Below are 19,972 nucleotides of genomic sequence, written 5' to 3'. Positions count from 1 at the left end.
TATTTATTGCGTCTACGGCAAAATACCCTGGTTGAACTCTTACCACTGCAACCCTGGGGTGTTTTCACCAATCTTTGTCCTATTTGAACTTTTTTCTAGCATCTAATAACTATACCCAGTATTAGTCATACGGTTGCAGTAGTTGTATGGGTCATGCCAGTTTAATTAGCAAAAAACAGGCATATTTGGACAATTTCGACCTGATGATTACTATATTACTATGACATCTAATAAGTATACCCAGTATTAGTTATACGGTTGCAGTAGTTGTATGGGTCATGCCAGTTTAATTGGCAAAAAAACAGGCATATTTCTACCTGATGATTACTACATTACTATGACATCTAATACCTATACCCAGTATCAGTTATACGGTTGAAGTAGTTGAATGGGTCGTGCCAGTTTAATTAGCAAAAAAAGGCATATTTCGACCATTTCGACCTGATGATTCTCATCAGGCCGTAAAATTGCCGTGTATTATCAAGCCGTATATTTGCCGTATAATATAAAAGCCGTATATACGGCTTTTACTGCCATTTATATAAAGGACTATAATTGTATATTAGCAAAAAAACTGGCTTCGCGGGGTTTTCGCCACGAGTAGCGTATATGTCAATCATTTACGTAAGATGACTAACACCAAATATCTGTACAAGAATCTAGGTAATCAATTTTTTACCGATAAGATTTGATGATAGTTTGATCAAACTCTTGATTTATCTTATCAGAGAATAAAAAATTATTTTAAGGTTATTTTTATAAAAATAACCTTAAAACCTCTTATTGTCACAAAGGAGTAAGGTCATACCAGTTTAATTAGCAAAAAAAAACAGGCATATTCCAACCATTTATGCATACTGTTCTTTCTGGGGAGATGTCATATATACCATACCAACCTTTTTTGGGACTGTTCTTTATCGGTGATTCTTCTTCTTCGCAGAGGTATCTATTTTTGGGCTTTCGGCCTCTTCTCTTGACAACAATGTCTGAAACAGCTTCTGCTTTTACAGGTTCATCATAGTCGTCGCACAAGCATGAGGCAAGATTTACCTATAGAACAAAATTAATGTAAATAATATTAAAACAAGTGAATAAGCAAATTTTTAAAAGCTATAGCACCAGTTGTGCTTTTAAAGGTTGATAAAGACCCAAACCACTCAGCACATAGGGAAAAATTCAACGAGGCATTCCTGTCCTAAAAGTAAATAGTAATATTTGTTAGAAGTAGTCTCGGTAACAGTAATCGTAAAACCGACAGAAGAAAACAGAAATAGAAACACGAGAAACCTTGAAATGGAGAAAAAGTGGCATGCAGGAAATAATAGAATAATCCATAAAGCTCTCAATTATTACTAGCCATGAAATCAATAGGTTTTACGAACGATTTTTACTTTATAAAAAACTCAAGAAAGGTTAGTTTTCAGTAAAGCGCTAGTTTTTCTCAGAATTCTACAAATACTGGGAAATATAAGGAGCCAGTTTGTTTAAAACAGTATTTCAAAGTATGGTGCATAAATCACGGAACAGTAATTTTCATTCCTCTTTAAGTTTCAACTTCTCTCTTTAATTTCATCAGAAAAATTTAGTTTTTTTAAATTAATTATACAAAGAGGATAATTTGAGTCATGAATTGGGTCTGAAATACTACTACTGGTCAATAACTATGGACATAGCATGCTCCCACTTAAGTTGCTATTTCTGGCTGTTCTAAGATGAGGCTCAGTGGCTTGAAATTTGGCAACTGTGGGTTCTATCCTATTTAGAATTTCAATCCCAAGCCAGTGTTAATCAATTTTGTTTCATGTTTTTTAATTTGTTCAATCCACTTTTCTTCATATATTCATATCTGGTTACTCTTAGTTAGTTCACATTTTCCCCTGTTGTTCAATATCTTTCTTTTTTCTGCTGCCTCTTGATACGCACTTGCTTCATCTCTTATTTTTTCGAACTACAATTTCTATCCTACCTCCCCCATTACCTTCTTTGGTTTAAGTTTTTTCTTAGCTCTATGGGATGAGTAATTTTATATTTGTGCCTCCAATTGCATTTGAAGGAATGATTATTTTTTTCAAATACTATTAAGTATAAAAGTATTAGAACGAAAAAAACAAAACCCTAACACCGACCAATTACGGTGAGAAAACGTAAAATTCGAGAACATATATTTTTTCCTGATGTAGAAAATTCTTTCTCTGATATGGATATCAGAATTATAAACAAAAATTAAGATACAAACTTTGCGCAAAAACACTGAATAACTAAAATTTGAACGACCAAAAATTAGACTTTATTATGGGGACTACCACGCCCCCCGGCCCCCCACTAAGCTTAGATGAATTATATTTAAGACATATTTCATTAGATAATTCATTAATGAATCACACTTCATTTACCTAAGAATTTGAATCGGGAATGGTGCTAGAATTCGAACTTCAGGTGGAATTGCAGTCTGCATTAGGACGGTGAAAAATGTTGGCAGTGTTACATCACTAATTTTAGTCAATTTTTTGGCGTCCAATTCATGCCCATGAGAGCATCTGTAAACAGTAACCGGAAAAAGTTGGCGTAGCTTAAATTTGTAGCTTTATCGAGACTTCCAAGAATCTCCATGTGTACCAAATGACTTATATAGAAACAATTTATATTCAGTCTACTATTTTTACTTCTTTTTTTCATTTGAATTGAAAATATTTCTCTACTGAGAACTCATAGCAGCACTAAGCCACCAGAGGTTCCTTCTTCAGGTTTTCTATAGCAGATTGATCTCAGAGCAAAAACAGTACTATTCGCAGCAGATACTATAGTTACCTTTATCTTTTTTGGGGAGTCCAATCCTTTTTACTTTGGAATAATAATGAAGAGGATGCTATCCCACCCCCTCTCTCTTGTGTGCATGTATGATTGTAACCATCATTGGCATATCTTAAAAGACAAAAAGTTATTTAACTTCCGGTAGGGAAAACAAAAATTAGTTTTTTCTAATATCTGGTTTCCAAAGCCTTCCACTTAAGGTCCAAAAGTATCAAACTGACTACAGAGGTTATCCCTTAGTTTCAGGTTTAACTCACACTTGGCCTCGAAAAGCACTCTCAGTGCAATGTTGTTGCTGGTGACAACAATTCCATTAGGCAACTTCGAGTGCTTTAAGGAATTTGATCCTTGTCTCTACGATTGAGGAGTTTCCCCTCCCATATGGTGTTCATGTATACAGTCTGGATTGACATACTTTAAAGAAGTGCGTTGTTTAAATTTCAGTAATAGAAAAACCTTTGGCTTCAAAGAGCACTCTAAGAACAGAACCAGTGCTAGTCGTAGCGAATACAGTACGTAAATATTTAAAGCGATATTTTTGTAGAGTAATAAAAGTAATAGTACAGTAATAGTAAACAGAAACAATTAATATTTTTAAACAGAAACAATTAATATTAGAAAGTAATATTTTTGAAAAGTAAAAAAGTAAAAATCTCTGACGCGAGTTTTTGTTACTGCTTATCTATTCTGGGGTGTTGACTGAGAGTAGTTAGTGGTATAGTGGAACTGCTATAGTTAATAGATACTAGTAGTTAGTTAGTAGTGTTTTTGTTACTGCTTATCTATTCTGGGGTGTTGACTGAGAGTAGTTAGTGGTATAGTGGAACTGCTATAGTTAATAGATACTAGTAGTTAGTTAGTAGTGTTTTTGTTACTGCTTATCTATTCTGGGGTGTTGACTGAGAGTAGTTAGTGGTATAGTGGAACTGCTATAGTTAATAGATACTAGTAGTTAGTTAGTAGTGTTTTTGTTACTGCTTATCTATTCTGGGGTGTTGACTGAGAGTAGTTAGTGGTATAGTGGAACTGCTATAGTTAATAGATTCTAGTAGTTAGTTAGTAGTGTTTTTGTTACTGCTTATCTATTCTGGGGTGTTGACTGAGAGTAGTTAGTGGTATAGTGGAACTGCTATAGTTAATAGATACTAGTAGCTACTTAGTAGTGTTTTTGTTACTGCTTATCTATCCTTCAATGTTGATTGAGAATACTTAGTGGTATAGGAAAACTATTGAGAAATAGTAGCTAGTATTTTGTAGTAGTTAGTTAGTAACATAGTAGTTAATGGAGTCACTATCGATAAATTTGATTTTTCAATATATAAATAAAATCGTTTTACGTAGCTTCTCAAATATCTCCCCAAGGCTAATAAATAAATCTCCTACCGAACACTTAAACCAAGATAGATTGAGCTGCTAATTACTTAGGCATAATAATAATAATCTATTTGTACAAAAGGGAGCAAGGGCCGTAACGAAAAGAGCCAAGGAGCAACAGCAATTAATATCTAACACATAAATACATAAATGAAATCCAACATAAACCTACAAAAAAGGTCTCCATGTTTCAACCCTAGTCCACTATGGTTCAATCATTTTTTTCTTATTATTCTAACCCAATAGTGGATATCAAGAAAGTTATCGAAAGTCTCGGTCTCTTACAAAATGTTTTGGAAAAGCAGTAAGCTTGAGAAATAGTGTTAATAAATCGACTCTTGCTAAAATATTCAACACTGTAGGTACGCCTTCTATTCTGTATATATCCCAACTTTGGGAGTTACTAAAGGTTACGCAAAAACGACAGCTGCGTACCCATTATTATAAGTTGGCAAAACTTTTGTTACGTTTGCCCTTTGTTACGTTTGTAGTTTTCAAAGAGTTATATAAGCAGCCGTTATGGAATAATTGACCCAGTTTCTTGCTGACTCACCTCTAACCCCTCTTGTACTGCAATTGTAAGTTAGTGTAAATATTTTGCAATTGTTGAGTGTTTTTTTTGTTTTGTTTTTTTCGCTCATTTGTCTCCATTTGTAAAGCGGGCAGAAAATAAATTATTATTATTAGTAAAGCAATTTTTACTTAAATCTGCCAATTTTTGGCACACCCCACTATTCCTTGCATGAATTAATATTTCTAGGCTGGGGTGTTAAATAGTAGGCTTTGGATAGAGCTTTAACACACAAACACTGAATTATTCGTCAACGTATTGGAGATCTCAACACTTGGGGGGTTTAAACTAAACTTGCAAAACAAAAGTTATTTGGCCAGAGGAATTTTATATTCTCTTTTTTATTTTCTTCTTTGTCCGTCTCTTCTTTCGTTCTGTTTTTCTTTTGGAAACCACAAAAAAATTTTTATAGGGGTAGGCTACTAGTAAATTCGTGAGGGTGGATGCTAGAACTCGAGCTTAATTACCAATTACTTAGATTTGTTAGCACTTAAAGGTGAATCTTTCCAATGCATAAAAGAAGGGAAGTCTTATGATTCCTTGGAGAATTTTTCTTTCATATTTTCCCAGTGTACGAGGGTATGTTTAAAAATGATTATTAATATAAAGGTGTCCGAAGATGAATCGTCCACTAACCTTATTTGACGAAGCTAGCGATAGAGCATAAACTCCCGTTTGGGAGAGATGTGGCTTATCGTTTCTATGTCTTTCCACAATTAGTCGTACATCACGAATCAGGGCAACTGGATCCTTTATCAGATCTGGTATATTCTTTCTATTTGCAGGTAGGGCATGAAGATACATTACAATAGCCTTAATACCGCTGATCTCAAATGTAGTGAGATGAATATGCTCCTCTGGAAGTTTCGCTTCCTAAAAATATAATATTAGCTTATGAGTATCCTACAATTGGTACAAGTATATCGCACCTTTGGGAGGAAGGGGATGATAATATTTGCCTTTGTGGACAAAGGGACGATGCGCCAACATGTGCTTTTTTAGAAAAAAAAGTTTCGAAAATTTTTCTGAAGAGGGACTTCAACCCAATGTTTTGTGACTAGTTGAGGCAAACCACCTGTCTTTGGAGTTCCGAAGGAGTTGTAAATATCAGATGGGTATCGTCAGCATACCCGACCCTGACAACTGGGCTCTACCTATTTCAACTCTGTGTTCGTCTGGTATGAGTGGCAGTATGGCAAGCAAGAAAAGGAAAGGTGACACATTACAACCTTGCCAGACTGTATTGAAACTATAGATACTTAACATTTCCTTCAAAATGTACAATAGTAATGTTAGTAATCACTATTATTTCTTTTCATGTTTTTCTCTCTTTTTGTACTCCATCGATTTCACTTTGTGTATTAATGGGTAATGAAATATTTAATTCATTAAAATATTATTATTACTTAATATCTGTATTTTTTTCTCAATTGTTGGAATTTTTTTGCAATCATACCTTGGAAAATCATTGGGTTTTCGGGGGGTAACCATGATGTAAGGTTTTTTTTTCGAATCCCTTGATAATTCTTTGACGTTCGCCCTACTTGTTTTCTTATTCAACTCTGGGTGTCCCTAATTTATGAAAACATAATTTCCACTGAAGGTTAGACAAAAGATGCCACAATAGGATAATTACAAACAATGTCACTTTCAGTAATGTAATATCTTTGTAAGGCAGGGTTGCTACTCCTAGGGAATTTCCCCCAAGATCTTGGTATTCCAGTCATAAGCTAATTATGATGCACCACTATGGCGTAACACTTTTTTTTTTATTAGTCGAACCGCGAATTTTTCGCAACTGACTATAGGGATATACTTACTTGTGCTTGTACTTGCAGCAGGAGTAGGCGTTTTATTCCCCCCCGGGCATCTGAAATTCAGATACTTAGCGGGAATTTGCTTGATAATAAACTCCCTTGCTTAATCATAATCTTGGGATATAGTTAGATTTTCAATGACATCCCTGGCTGTGACCATGGTTAGCTGTGATAATTTATCCAGAAGAGCTTCTTGACAAATACCCTGAAGAGAATGGGCTAGGTATAATTGGTAGGAGCTGTTCTGGTGTTCCGAAATCGTTTGAGGTCTCCATTCCGTCGTATGGTCCTTCCCCCACTCCTGTCCCCGAAAAGAAAACCCTGCTTGCTTAGTAAAATAGTGGCGACAGCGTGGTCCTTTCACAAGTTTGACTAACCAGAACCGTGAACGCAAACGGTGCAGAGGATGACCTTGAGGAGCGGCACCCCTCGACAAAAATTATAACAAGCAGGAAGGATGAGATGCATAAAAAGGAAGCAAGGATCGTGATGGATTGTGAAGGAGATAGTACTGACTCAGATTAATTCTACTTACAGTTACAGGAACTAACTCACAGGTGAAAGGTAGAAATATGACATCTTTATCAGGGGATTTTAATGCCCAGACTAGTAAGAACAGTGATAGATGGTATCTAGCCTAGGTAAATTTAGTGCAAGAAAGGGAAGTAACAGGATTTTTGTAGGTATAACAATCTAATTATAACCAACTAGTAGAGTGCTGGGTCATAAAGTGGCCCATAGGTTATCAAGGGCACAAATTGGATTTTAAGTTAACATGGTACTCACATTAAGGAAGGCCAAACTTTTTTATCATCTTATTGTAAATCGAAGACTGGCAAGATCTTCGATTAATGTTAAAAGTAAAGATCACCATCTGGTAGCGTCTAAAGTTAATCTAAACATGAAATTTAGTAAGGGTCCGAGAAGTTATGCCGGTGGTATATTCCAAGATAAGAATTGGAGAGAAACTTTTCAGCAATAGTTTAATATGAAACTTGAGAGTCCACAATTTGACAACGTCGAAGATAGGTGGATTAACTTAAGGAAAACTGTTTGTGAAGTAGCAGATGGTGTCTTAGAAAGTAAAAGTTAGAAGCACAGCTAGAAATATTAGTGAAAACACTTTAAGCCTGGTAGAAAAGAGTTTGTGCAAGAACTGTTTGAGTCGAAGATCATATGAGGAATATAGGGAAAGCAGAGAAAGCATTAAAATATGATCTAAGAAGACGTGAAGTGGAGGTCATGGATGAAATTGCCGAAGATCTGGAGGATGCGACCAGACGGCATAATAGTAAGATATTGTGTTGGCATGTTAAGAAAATGAGAGGGAATAGCAATTCTGGATTTGTTCCATTTAAAGATAGGAAATGGGCCTCAATTAGTTATGAGGAAAGCGTTAAAGAGAGGGGAGCAAAACATTATGAGAATGTGTTAAACCTTGATAAAGGTGCAGGAAATGGCATAAAAAAGAATGGAAAATTTTGTGACAATTTGTAAGTGCAGGAAAATTTATTTTGCGAGAAAAAAAAATATTGAGACCTCAGGTACTAATAGTATGGTAAATGAGTTTTTGAGATATGGTGGTAGTGAAGTTAAAGGCATATTACTAAAGACTATAAAACTGATTCTTGGAAAAGGCACCACGCAAGACAGGTTGAGATGGCTAGGACACGTTCTGCGGATGAAGGATGATAGATTCCCAAGGGCCAACCATCTAGGGACTAACAAAAAACAAGTCGTCCCCGAAATGGGTGAGAAAATGTCCTAAGGAAGGATTTGAAGGATTTTGGAATTTCTTGGGACGATGTAAAGAGCGCAGCTTTGAATAGATTGGAATGGAAGAGGACCGCACACAGCTGTGTTTATATTAGGCGGTTTGGTGCTGCAGTGAGCTGCTGGTAGTAGTGGTAGTTTGAAGTCACACTCAATAGACAAATTTAAAACCAATCAAAGACTAAGGCGCAAAAATTAAACAGGAATAAAAGACTAAGAAAGGTTGCTTACAACTTCAGTTTCTTCAACATTCAAGTGCTGAACACCTAAAAGGGCTTCCACATAACGGGCTAGAACATACCAAAGCATTTCACTGTAAAACGGGTAACGAAATTTTTGAGGAACCTAAAAAAAAAATAATAATCAAAAGAGGAAAACATGCAAACATTATGATGTTTTTTTTATCACTTTCCAAAAAAGAGAATTATTGACCAAAAATACAATACAGCCCACTTTGGTCTCTCCTATAGTCAACCACCCGGTATAGTATACCAATATTAGTTCATCATGGTTAGGATTAGTTAGATACACTCAGCAGCAAGTTAAGCAAGGACAAGCAGCCTTCCACAGGATCACTCTAATGCATAACCCTGTCATTCAAGCATCGGTACGCTTTTGAAGCCCAAGTTTTGGGTCACGTCAGTTACGAGACAATGCATGATCATCAGAGAAAATACTATGTATTTTTTTACGTCCGGTTTGAACCGACCTGCAACCTTGGATCTCTTGTCTTCTGTTGGTGGTAATGTGTACCCACAATGGCTCGGCACCTTCCCTGCCACGCAGCCTCAGGACAACAATGTCCAATGAAATGTAAATTAAAGGATGATTACAAAGGCAGACCACCGAATTCTTCGATTCAGACACATCCTCTTGGTTTAAGGCTTTAAACTAATAATTCAGGACCCAATCCGAAAATGATCCTTGAACAGTAAATGAACAGAAACAGAACAGAAAATGATCCTTGAATGAGATGAAAGAGATGCAATGTGTATGTAATTACAATCTGACTGGCGGGGGGGGGGGGGGGGCTCCAAATCATGAAACTCGAGGAATTACGTATGTCCAGTTGCCTCTGGAGGCGCATTTTTATTTCATTAGGATGATCTGATTAAAACAGCTACTTAAAAACTGTCATGCCATGCAACAGGGAGCCCATGGAGTATCAAGGGCGTACAAAGAAATTGGATCCGCATCAATCGTATTGTCCACTTCAAAAGGGCATTGGTTCTACGAATTTATAGGAGAACGCGACTTTTTCCAACATGTTGCCCATCCGTTCTGTATGTAACCCCTCTTTTTTAATTATATATTGTTAATCTTCTTCCTCAAGAGAAAGTAAAGGCCATATTTGCCAAATCTTGTCTTCCAAAGCGCATTATAACCAGATGCAAAGCAGGGTAATAGAAGACCTTATATCATCTATATAGTCTTCTATTATAATAGAAGACTTCTATGCCACAGAAGACCAAGTTATGCAATGGCAGGCAAAGTAAAAGCCTTTTTACATGCTGAATCAGCAATATTCTTATGGTATCTTTAAGAAAAGATTAAAGTCAATAAAAATTAAGAAATTTTGACTCCATGGCAGGCAACATAACGTGTCATCGTTCAATGTGATATAAGATATATTCCTAGAAACAGGGTTCCTTGATATTAATCTAGATCGTTTTAAGATTTTCAAAAACCATATTATGCATGTTCATCATTAACGTAATAGAATATATTAAAATAAGCTACAGCCGGCAAACAGCATTAGACACAACTGTAAAAAAAAACTAGCTCAATAAAAAGCACATAGTAAAATATTGCCTGAAAAAACATGACAGGAATTTAGCAATTACAAAAATTTAATAAAGGAGATCGCAAAATCGCTCTAGTATTGTTTTGTTTTGAAATTAATTAAAAAAACTTTTTTCACAAAATAAGTTTTTCAAAGAAAATTAAAGAACTCTATTAAACCAAAAATGAACAAAAATAAATAAAATAATCTACCAAGCGTGAGACTACCACAAATCAGCATTGATAAATAAATGAAACCCAAAACGAACAGAAATTATAATAAATAACGGAGTCAAACTCAAAACGAGCAGAAATTAACATGAAAAGGGCTAAACCCATATGCCTTCCCAAGGCGAGAACAAAATTTGCACTTTACTGAAAAAATACTAATGTTTTTACTTTTATAACTTTGATAAATCAAATAATATTAAAATTTTTATTATTAAATATCCGTGCATGTATATTAAGCTGACAATGCCCATTCATTTGTATTTTTTACAGTGAAGTGCAAATTATGTTCTGGCCTTGGGAAGACATAGGGGTTTTGAGCCCTGCTCGTGTTAATTTCTGCTCGTTTTGAGTTTTGAGTTTGACTATTATTTTCTCATAAAAATATAATATGAAAAATCAGAAGAATCTGAATCTGGACCTGAATATAAACCTGAATATAAACCTGAATGTGGACCTGAATATAAACCTGAATATAAACCTGAATATAAACCTGAATATAAACCTGAATATAAACCTGAATATAAACCTGAATATAAACCTGGGTCATCTTCGAAACCGAGACTCCTGTTGAAATATTCGGCAGATGAAATTCTGGAACATCCTTCAAAGCGCCTGTTGTTTGTCTCACACCCATTGTTCGCTATTCAAATATTCAAGTGTAAAACGAACACAAATCATTATCAATGAATTAGTGAAACCCAAAACGAACGTAAATTACAATAAAAGATCATTTTAAATTAAAAACAAACAGAAACTACCACAAACAGGAGTATGCTAACGCCCCCTATGCCTTGTAAAGACCAGTGTCATTTGCACTTTACTAGGAAAAAAAAATTAACTTTTTCCTTTTTATAACGTTCATAAATCCGATATTGCTGAAAATTTCAGGAATGAATATTAATATATATAAAGACTGTCAATTAGCATATCATTAAGTTTTGGTTTATATGATGTTTTTTTTTATGACAAATAAAAACTCACAACTCGAAATAAAAATTGTTTTCAGTACAGATCAAATGACGTTCTGTTCTTTATAGGCTGTAGGGGGCGTCAGCCCTACTCCCGATTTTCATAGTTCCTGTTCGTTCCTTTAGTTTAGTGTCTGTTAGTTATATAATATAGGATAAAAAGAAAGCAATCAAGAAGAGGAATTTTATCTTTTCTGAAATAAAACATCCATATTTAAGTACGAAGAATTATAATATTATAAATTACAATATTGTAGATTATATACTATATTTTACATAAATATATACATAATATTATTATGTGTTGTTCATTATTATATATATGCAGGGGCGGATCCAGGATTTATTTAGGGGGGGGGAAATAGGTTGATCCGATAAACTTGCGTTAGGAGCAAGTTTAATTAACGCAAACTTGAGTTAATTAAGTAAATTACACTACTTTGGACTACGCTAGGAGGGGGAGGGGTGCCCCACTCGCCCCCCTGGATCCGCCACTGTATATATGTTATGCATTATAAAATTGTGTTTTATATTGTACTGGTGCATTATACCTAACACACGAAAGAAGTCAAGTTTGATTAATGCTAATGACATCAAATAAAATAGGATGAATATATAATAGTTTAGAAAAAAATATCGGCTATATATTTCCACATTAGGGGGTAGGGGTAAAGCATACCACATATCAAATTCATAACCTAACCTAACCTTTCCCCCCTCCCCACCCTAAAACCCAAAAAATAACAGTTTAAATATAGTAAATTCAATGAGAAACCACGCTTTGCGATCAATTTAGATAGCAAATACCCGTTTTACGGGTCTCCATGTCTGGTTCCCTTGGAAAGTATATAACGCTGTGTTAGGTATAATGCACCAGTACCTTTTACATATTATATTGTTACATAATATTCTATATTGTGCATTATGATACTAAAAATATAGTATTAGAGATTATGATATTAATTACAGAAATTATAATGATATAACAGAAGTCATATTTTTTATAACAGAAATTGAATATTCTTTCATTTTCTAGAAGTTACAAACCCTTAAGATGTAGAGACTTCAATATGATGGAGGGAGGTTCAGGGGGCTTGCCCCCTAGATCTTAAACATATATTTTTTTTATTGAAAAAAGCCTTTTCTGGATAATTTCATTGAAATAATTAAAAATAAATTGCTTGAATATTAGAACTCCCTAAATTCTTCTGAACCGATACAACTGTTAAGATGGACTTACTTTTGTTGTATCTTCTATTTGTGCTGTTCGTAGCTGTCGCTCAATAGCGAAAGAATGAAGAAAATTCCCACCAAAAACTAGAGAATCTTCAGGTGTATAGACGGCGTGTATCCAACCAGCTGGGATGAAAAACGTATTTCCTGCTTTCAGTGTGACTCGGTAGCATTCATCTACTATATCGCCAAAGAATATTGAACCTTGACGTCCACTTAGTGTCCATTCTTCATAAAGCTTTAAGGTATGATCATTCGGTGGTACTAGCCAAAAGACCTGAACAAGAATATATTTAATTTTTTTTCTTCTACGTTTTGAATTTCGATTTATTTTTTAATTTACTCGATAAAACCTGAGAAATAAATGTAGAAAAAGAGGTAACCCATTAAGCTCTTAAGAGCCTATGTGGCTAAAATAATCAAGAAATTTCTGCATAGAATGAACAAGAAACAAAATGAAGATATGGTGTAAGCACATGCACAAAATGAAATTGAACAAAAATAATAAAACAAAGATGTAGATGCTTAAGGTGTAAATTGTCCTGCTGTTAGATGGCATCTTGACGGTCTTCTTGGTTACATGACCTAATAGATGGTAAGCTACTGGCCTAACTATATGGTATCCTAATATCTTCAGCATGTCTAGTGTTATAACCATGGATTTTTATTCCCACAAAATAATATATTAGCAAAACACATTCCCATATTATTATTCTAAATAAAAATGCATTCACTTAAGTTTGTGTTTATCAATATATTAATTTATCACACCAGATAGGTTTCCATTAGAAACATATGCAAAGGCCGGGTATTTGGGAGGAGGGTTGGCTCAGGTTCCCAGGAGCAAGTTTGTTCAAAAAATGTTGGAAAATTACCCCAAAAAGTTCTTTTGTAGTTTCAGCAAAAGTTTCCATTTTTGTTTAAAGGAAGTTAGATGTCTCACCCTTGCGTTAGGGAAGTTTTTTTCTTGCACTTTTTATTAATTTAGCAGGCGAGGTATGTCTCAAATACGACCGTATGCAAGACCTGTTTTTCTCTAAAGAAAGTGGTATCCAAGTTCTCAATATCAAGTTTAATCACAAAAATTTTCAAAAACTACCCTAATGTGTTCTTTTCGCGTACTCACTGCAAATTTTCATCTTCTTTGGAAAAAATAGATAAACTCAAAACTCAGATACATGCTTAATGGCATAAAAGAGGATTTAGGTTAAGTTAGTAGAAAGTGCTAAGTGCCCATTGTCAAAGCAAAATAATAACTTGCCAATTAATTTATGAAAAATTTAGCCAGCTCAAAGAACAAAAATTTCCCTAATTTATCAACAGTCTTCCGTTACAACTTAGAAAGTTACTTCATACAAAAAAAGAGAAGATAACGAAGAAATCTGTGCAGACAGTGAATAACACAGTGAATATAACCTAAGCAGACATTTTGGCTATAAAAAAAAACTTATTCAAGTAATCTCATCGATAAAACAAATTCTAAAACTAAAATCATGAAATATATTTTGAAAGAGTCTCAGCTTCCTCACCCAACCCAGCTTCATTCAAGACTCTGATTGCTGATAGGTTCAGCAGAATCTTGGTTTAACCTATATGAGGTGAGGTATTTTTAGTTTTAAAATTTATTTCATCGATGAAATTTTTCATTCTTTTTTTTATTTGTTTTATGTTGTATTTTGCAGATGGCGGCTGTTGTATACATAGATAAAATATCGACTTGGATTGTATTCACTGTTTTTACCAATTGCCACTTAGTTTCCTCTTGCTTTGTATAATGGATAGGGAGTGCAGTCTTCGACAGTATTCAAAGTTATTTATTTCTGTTCGCTGAGGTTTTTGAGGTATTTGTCATGAGGATAGACAGTGTGGTCTTCGTCAGTATTTAAGGTTACTATTATTTGACTCATGTCAGTGTAATTGCCCTGCGAAAGCTATAACTTGCTAGATTTCCTTTGAGACAACGAATACAATAATTTTATTTTGAAAAAATTATTGAAATTTTTTTTAAGACGTTCTTATGCAACTTCAAATTGGGCAATCTTGTGTCTAGCAATAAAAGTATTTGATTTCATTATCACTGGATCAAGGCCATATCCAGGGTCGTTTAGGGGTTTGACCCTCTCCCCCCCCCCCCAAAAAAAAATATGTTCGTCTGACTCGTAAAAACGTAACAAAAATGAATATAAGATAAGTTTTTTATGCGTTTCTTACATTTTTTTTGTAACCCCCCTTCCCCCCAAAAAATTCCTTTGTGAACCCTACCCTTCCACCCCCATAGAAAATGTTTGTCCGACTCGTAAAAATTTAACAAAAATAAATGTAAGACGAATTTTTTAATGCGTTTCTTAAAGTTTTTTTCGTAACCCACCCTCCCAAAAAAAAAATCCTTTTGTGAACCCTCCCTCCCCCCCAAAAAAACAAAAACAAAATACCGGATACGGCCCTGCACTGGATACATGCAATTTTTAAGTAGATGGTACCTAGATCAGTTGAGTATATGGTACCTAGCGTAAATGAGCAGTGATGAGTAGATAAGAGGAGTAGTAGATAGCATATCTACAGTAGTAGACAACAGAAGTAGTATTAGACAGTAGATACATAATCCTACCCAATCTAAGTACAGGAATAAATTTATAAAACTTCTTGGAATAAGCCAAGTTACAAAATTATAAGAATCACCATGTACATATTTAGAAGAAATATTTCTCAAATGTCCTATGAAAAATATCCTCAAGATAGCAGCACATAAATTTCATTCAAATGAATTTGAAATTTCATCTCCTTCCTTTAATCAGTAGTGTCAGTTTACGAAATGTAAGGGGTGAGGGCACAAGCTATTTTTCAAAACCTTTGGGGGGCAGTTTCATTGTTCGTTTAAGTGTTTTCAGTGAAAATACCATAAAAAGGCATTTTTCAATGAAAATACATTGAAAATATGTTTTTCAAACTCTAGGGGGCGAGGGAGAATTTTAAGTGGGGCCTAATCCCCTCCCCTCCCCCAATTAAAGTTACTCCCTTATATGTTTTAGATTAATTTTGTCGTACTAAATCAGTTTGTAGTTTGGTTGTTAGGGACAAGTCATTGGATGCAAGACTAAGATTAGTTACTTTCACACCAATCCAATTATTTTCATACCAGTTATTTTAGTTGAGGTGCTTAGATTACTTACAGATTAGTTACTTTCACACCAATCCAATTATTTTCATACCAGTTATTTTAGTTGAGGTACTTAGATTACTTACAGATTAGTTACTTTCATACCAGTCCAATTATTTTCATACCAGTTATTTTAGTTGAGGTGCTTAGATTACTTACAGATTAGTTACTTTCATACCAGTCCAATTATTTTCATACCAGTTATTTTAGTTGAGGTGCTTAGATTTCTTACATATTAGTTACTTTCATACCAGTCCAATTTTATACAGCTGATATTTATTTATTTTAAGTTTGTCCATTGCTTTGTTCTTATGTACACGTGTCTTATTTTTTAGTATTATTTGTATCTTGGGACCTGTCTTTTTCGCAGAACAAAAAATACACGTATGCTAATCTATTCGTGTGATAAAAATGACGTTTCTGAACAGCAGAAAGATATCGTTGAATAAACACTCCAAATAAAAAACTGTTATAACAATCAATAGATTGGTTTATATTTAGACATAAGATACACACACCTAAGTTCCTAGTTAGGATCAACAGTTTTATATTTGGATAATCGGTATTTTAGAGTTCTTCTATTTATCAATTTATGTAACCTTAAGTATGAAAATTACAATGAATAGACACCAAAATTAAAATAATTATAAAGTCAATAAATTGGGGCATTTTTTATGCATACTTAAGGTTAGTCGTATTTTTACAACAATTTGATATTTTTATGATTAGTATTCTACAGTCCTTACTCCTTTTTTCTTTGTAGTCTGAAGCTCATAAAATTAACTGCCGCCTAACAACTTGGTGTATTAATGGCTCAGTGATAAAAAAAATCCCTATATTGCGCAACCTGTGATTTCCTGTGATGTGCTGCGCACACAGTTGCACATCCTATCCAATGCCAATGTTAGCTTTTGATGGCCGGATTAAAAAATTCAGAGATACCGCACTTTTAAGCGGGAGGGAGATAGTCTCGCAGTATTGTCGATCAAGCTCAACTAGAATTCTCATCTTTTTTACCTCTTACGTTAGATTTTTTGTGATAGTGAAACTCAGTCTTGTCGGTGTATGTGCGGTTTACGGTGTTTTGGTGTATCACCGTAACCAAAGATCCGAGAGAGTTTAGTATTACCTGTAGCAAGCTTTCCAGTGTCGTGGCTGTAGCCGACCAATAAGCGCTTAAAAGTTTAGTCACTAGAGACTTTAACTACGATCTAAGAAGCACAGACAGCCCTAGGACTAAGATCTTTCGAACAAATGTTCGTTGCTTGACGTTATTCGGAATAACTTGGACTTCGCATACATGCACAACAGTGGTTCTACATCTAGCCTCGAATATCCATTTCAGTTCCATCTGAAAGTAAATTCCCACTAATTACATCATCAGGATTCTATGATTGTGTCTGATCACCTACCTGTTTTTAATTCTTTTGGGATTGTACGCTTCTCTTTCATTGAATCTAAGAAATGGAACTAGACATGTGATCGAGAGAAAACTAATAAAAATTTATTCTAGGCAGTCTCTGATGACGTTCTGTGGAGGACTAAGGGGCCTTATTATCCCCTCCACGCTGGCTCAAACCTTGAATAATATGAAAAACAGCCGTGTCTTAATGTACTTTGTGCCAAAAATCATACGCGGTTTCCACCTTATTATTGAGGCTGCCACCGTACTTACGCGTATAGTACAAATTCATATAGAGATCCCAAAGTGGAAAGGAAATCCCAAAGTTGATGTAACCCACAAATCCGCCTTCTTTCTGGTTCAAGCACTGATGTGATAGTGAGAAGCTTAGAGTAGGATTAGTTAGCCAAACACGTTTTCTTACAAATAGGAAATTTACATAGTGTCCTTCTAAGCACTTGAAACCGTTTCGAATGAAAGCACTGCTCGTATCACGAGAAATCCTGGAGTATAAGTTTCTCCGTAACGGTTTTAAAAAAAAAAAAAACGTTTCTAAGTAGCTACAAACTGAGATTTGTAATAAAATCACTGAATTCATCAAGTCATGAATTCAAATGAAATCATTAGAACAGTCAAGGAGTTGGAATATATTTTAAGTAAAAAAATAAAAGAAAAAAACCATCATACCTTTCCACCTCTTATGATATGGTACCAAACAGAGGTTCCACCAAAATCGATATGAAAGTCTGTATAGCACCCTTTGACTGACATTAGACAATATTTCTGAACTTTTGGATACATCATTTGAGCCATATTATTAGTAGAATCAGATTGTCGGGCTCGAAGTTCTGAAGGCCAGGCAGTATTGACCCAATCCATAGCTCGAACCTTTAAGGTGAAAATTAAAATAGAAAAGGCAAGTAGAAATAGCATAATCAGATTGTCTGGCTCGAAGCTTTAAAGGACAGGCAATACTGACCCAAACCATAGCTCGAAAATCTGAGATAATAATAATAATAATAAATAGGAAAAATCTTTAAGAAAAGCTAACGAATCATTAAACTAAAAATAATTGAATTTACATGAATTGGGTTAAAAATAAGTCAGTGGAATGGGTATTGGTGAGGAGATATATTGGGAATTATAGGACTAAAAGTGGTTCTTATCAAGGATGAGTCCAATACAGAATTTTTCTCTGTGGGCATGGCATATATAGAATTTTTTTATAAATTGAGAAGAGATTAAGGTTAGTGAGGTTTTTATTATTATTATCTAGGCTATTTTATATGTGCGATATTATGTGTGTAAGTGGTTCTTTTTTTTTGAGAATATATAACAACCAATCTATGAAAAATAAGGTATGAATTCAAATTGTGGAAACAACTTAATTCAGACAGTTCGTGGTAACGAACTATAAGTAAGGAGCGGCCCGGCTCAATAGTAACAGAAACTCTAAAAAACAGAATTTTTTAGAGTTTCAGACTGTTTTTCACAACTCTATTGTTCAAAACAATATAAAACTTTAGCGTAAAGAGCGAGGCGTTGAGGAGGGGACAGCCCTTTTCATACACTGTTTCTAAATGTTTTTGCTTTTATAACTTTAATAAATCAAATAATATTAACATTTTGATTACTAAATATCAGTATATGTATATTGAACTGACAATGCACTCTCATTTGTATTTTTTCAGTAAAGTGCAAATTTTTTTCTGGCCTTGGGAAGGCAAAGGGGTTTTGCGCCCAACTTATGTTAATTTCTGCTCGTTTTGAGTTTGACTCGGCTAATTATTGTAATTTCTGTTCGTTTTGGGTTTCATTTATTTGTCAATGCTGATTTGTGGTAGTTTCACGCTTGGTAGATTATTTGATTTGATTTTTGCTCATTTTTTGTTTAATGGAGTTCTTTACTTCTCTTTGAAAAACTTATTTTGTGGCAAAAGTTTTTTTTAATTAATTTCTGCTCGTTTTATATTGACAGAGTCATTTCAGGAAATAAGAAAATAATACTTTAAATATTTTCATTTTTTAAGACTTTATAGTCTGGCCTACTATGTGTATGCCGGAGAAAAATTTTCAGCAATTTTTAACAGCATACACCTTTTTAAAAATCTGGACATAAATAGTACTGTTTACTTTGGTTTCATAACTCCTCTAGTTGACCTGTAATGGAAAACTTGATACCATTCGCAAAAAAATCTGTTTACTTTCTTTGATAGCTTGGATACACTTAAGCTCATGGGCGTAGGGGGGGGGCAGTTTAAATTTTAAGAGAAGAAGTAGCCCCGAACGTTTGAACATGATACCCTCAGTCGTTCTAGGGATACTGCTGAGATGCCTTATTGGGAATTAGCATTATCATAGTGCAGTTTAATTTAATCTTAAGTCAACATTTAGTTTTTAAACATATAAAAATTGGATTTGAGGAAGACTAAAATCTATTCTATAAATCATATACAACAACTTTCTATATAAACCTTATATGCCCCCAGGGCATAACTTACAACCCTTGCACTGAGGGGTTTATCATCCTAAAAGACCTAATTTCCAGAACTTTCAACTACGCAGAACAAAATAGATATCTCAAAATGTTGATTAGATGTGTTTGGGAAAATGGTGAGCGTGAGAGGGGCGTTAGCCACTATCCAATCACTTTCAATTATTAAAAAAAGCACTAGCCCTTTCAATTTCCAATTGAATGAGCCCTTTTAAAGTTTCTACGACAACGCTTTCAATAAAAACTTTATATGCCCCCAGGGCGTAACTGACCACTCTTGCCCTGAGGGCTCTGGGGGATTTTCATCCTCAAAAACCTAATTCCCAGAACTTTCAACTACATTGAATAAAATGGCTATC

The 19,972-nt window shown here is 34.5% G+C and overlaps 1 protein-coding gene across 2 annotated transcripts in view; it reads right to left on the bottom strand.

Annotated features, from left to right (window-relative positions):
• The window catches only part of LOC148941969 (jmjC domain-containing histone demethylation protein 1-like), a 123,168-nt gene that overhangs the window by 45,086 nt on the left and 58,110 nt on the right, over positions 1-19,972 (bottom strand). For both annotated transcript variants that reach the window (XM_089102881.1, XM_089102880.1), the window contains exons 5-9: positions 17,807-18,007; positions 12,568-12,837; positions 8,578-8,691; positions 5,393-5,629; positions 897-1,050 (exon numbers count right to left, since the gene is read on the bottom strand). In XM_089102881.1, coding sequence (XP_088959007.1) covers positions 897-1,050; positions 5,393-5,629; positions 8,578-8,691; positions 12,568-12,837; positions 17,807-18,007 — 976 coding nt within the window. The remainder of the gene's footprint in view (positions 1-896; positions 1,051-5,392; positions 5,630-8,577; positions 8,692-12,567; positions 12,838-17,806; positions 18,008-19,972) is intronic.

Source organism: Artemia sp. Qi Xiang Cuo, chromosome 17, assembly GCF_049724085.1.
Source record: "Artemia sp. Qi Xiang Cuo chromosome 17, ASM4972408v1, whole genome shotgun sequence".
In the NCBI taxonomy this organism is placed as follows: Eukaryota; Metazoa; Arthropoda; class Branchiopoda; order Anostraca; family Artemiidae; genus Artemia; species Artemia sp. Qi Xiang Cuo.
The sequence above is the reverse complement of the archived record's forward strand: the minus strand, read 5'-3'. Positions and strand labels throughout refer to the sequence as shown.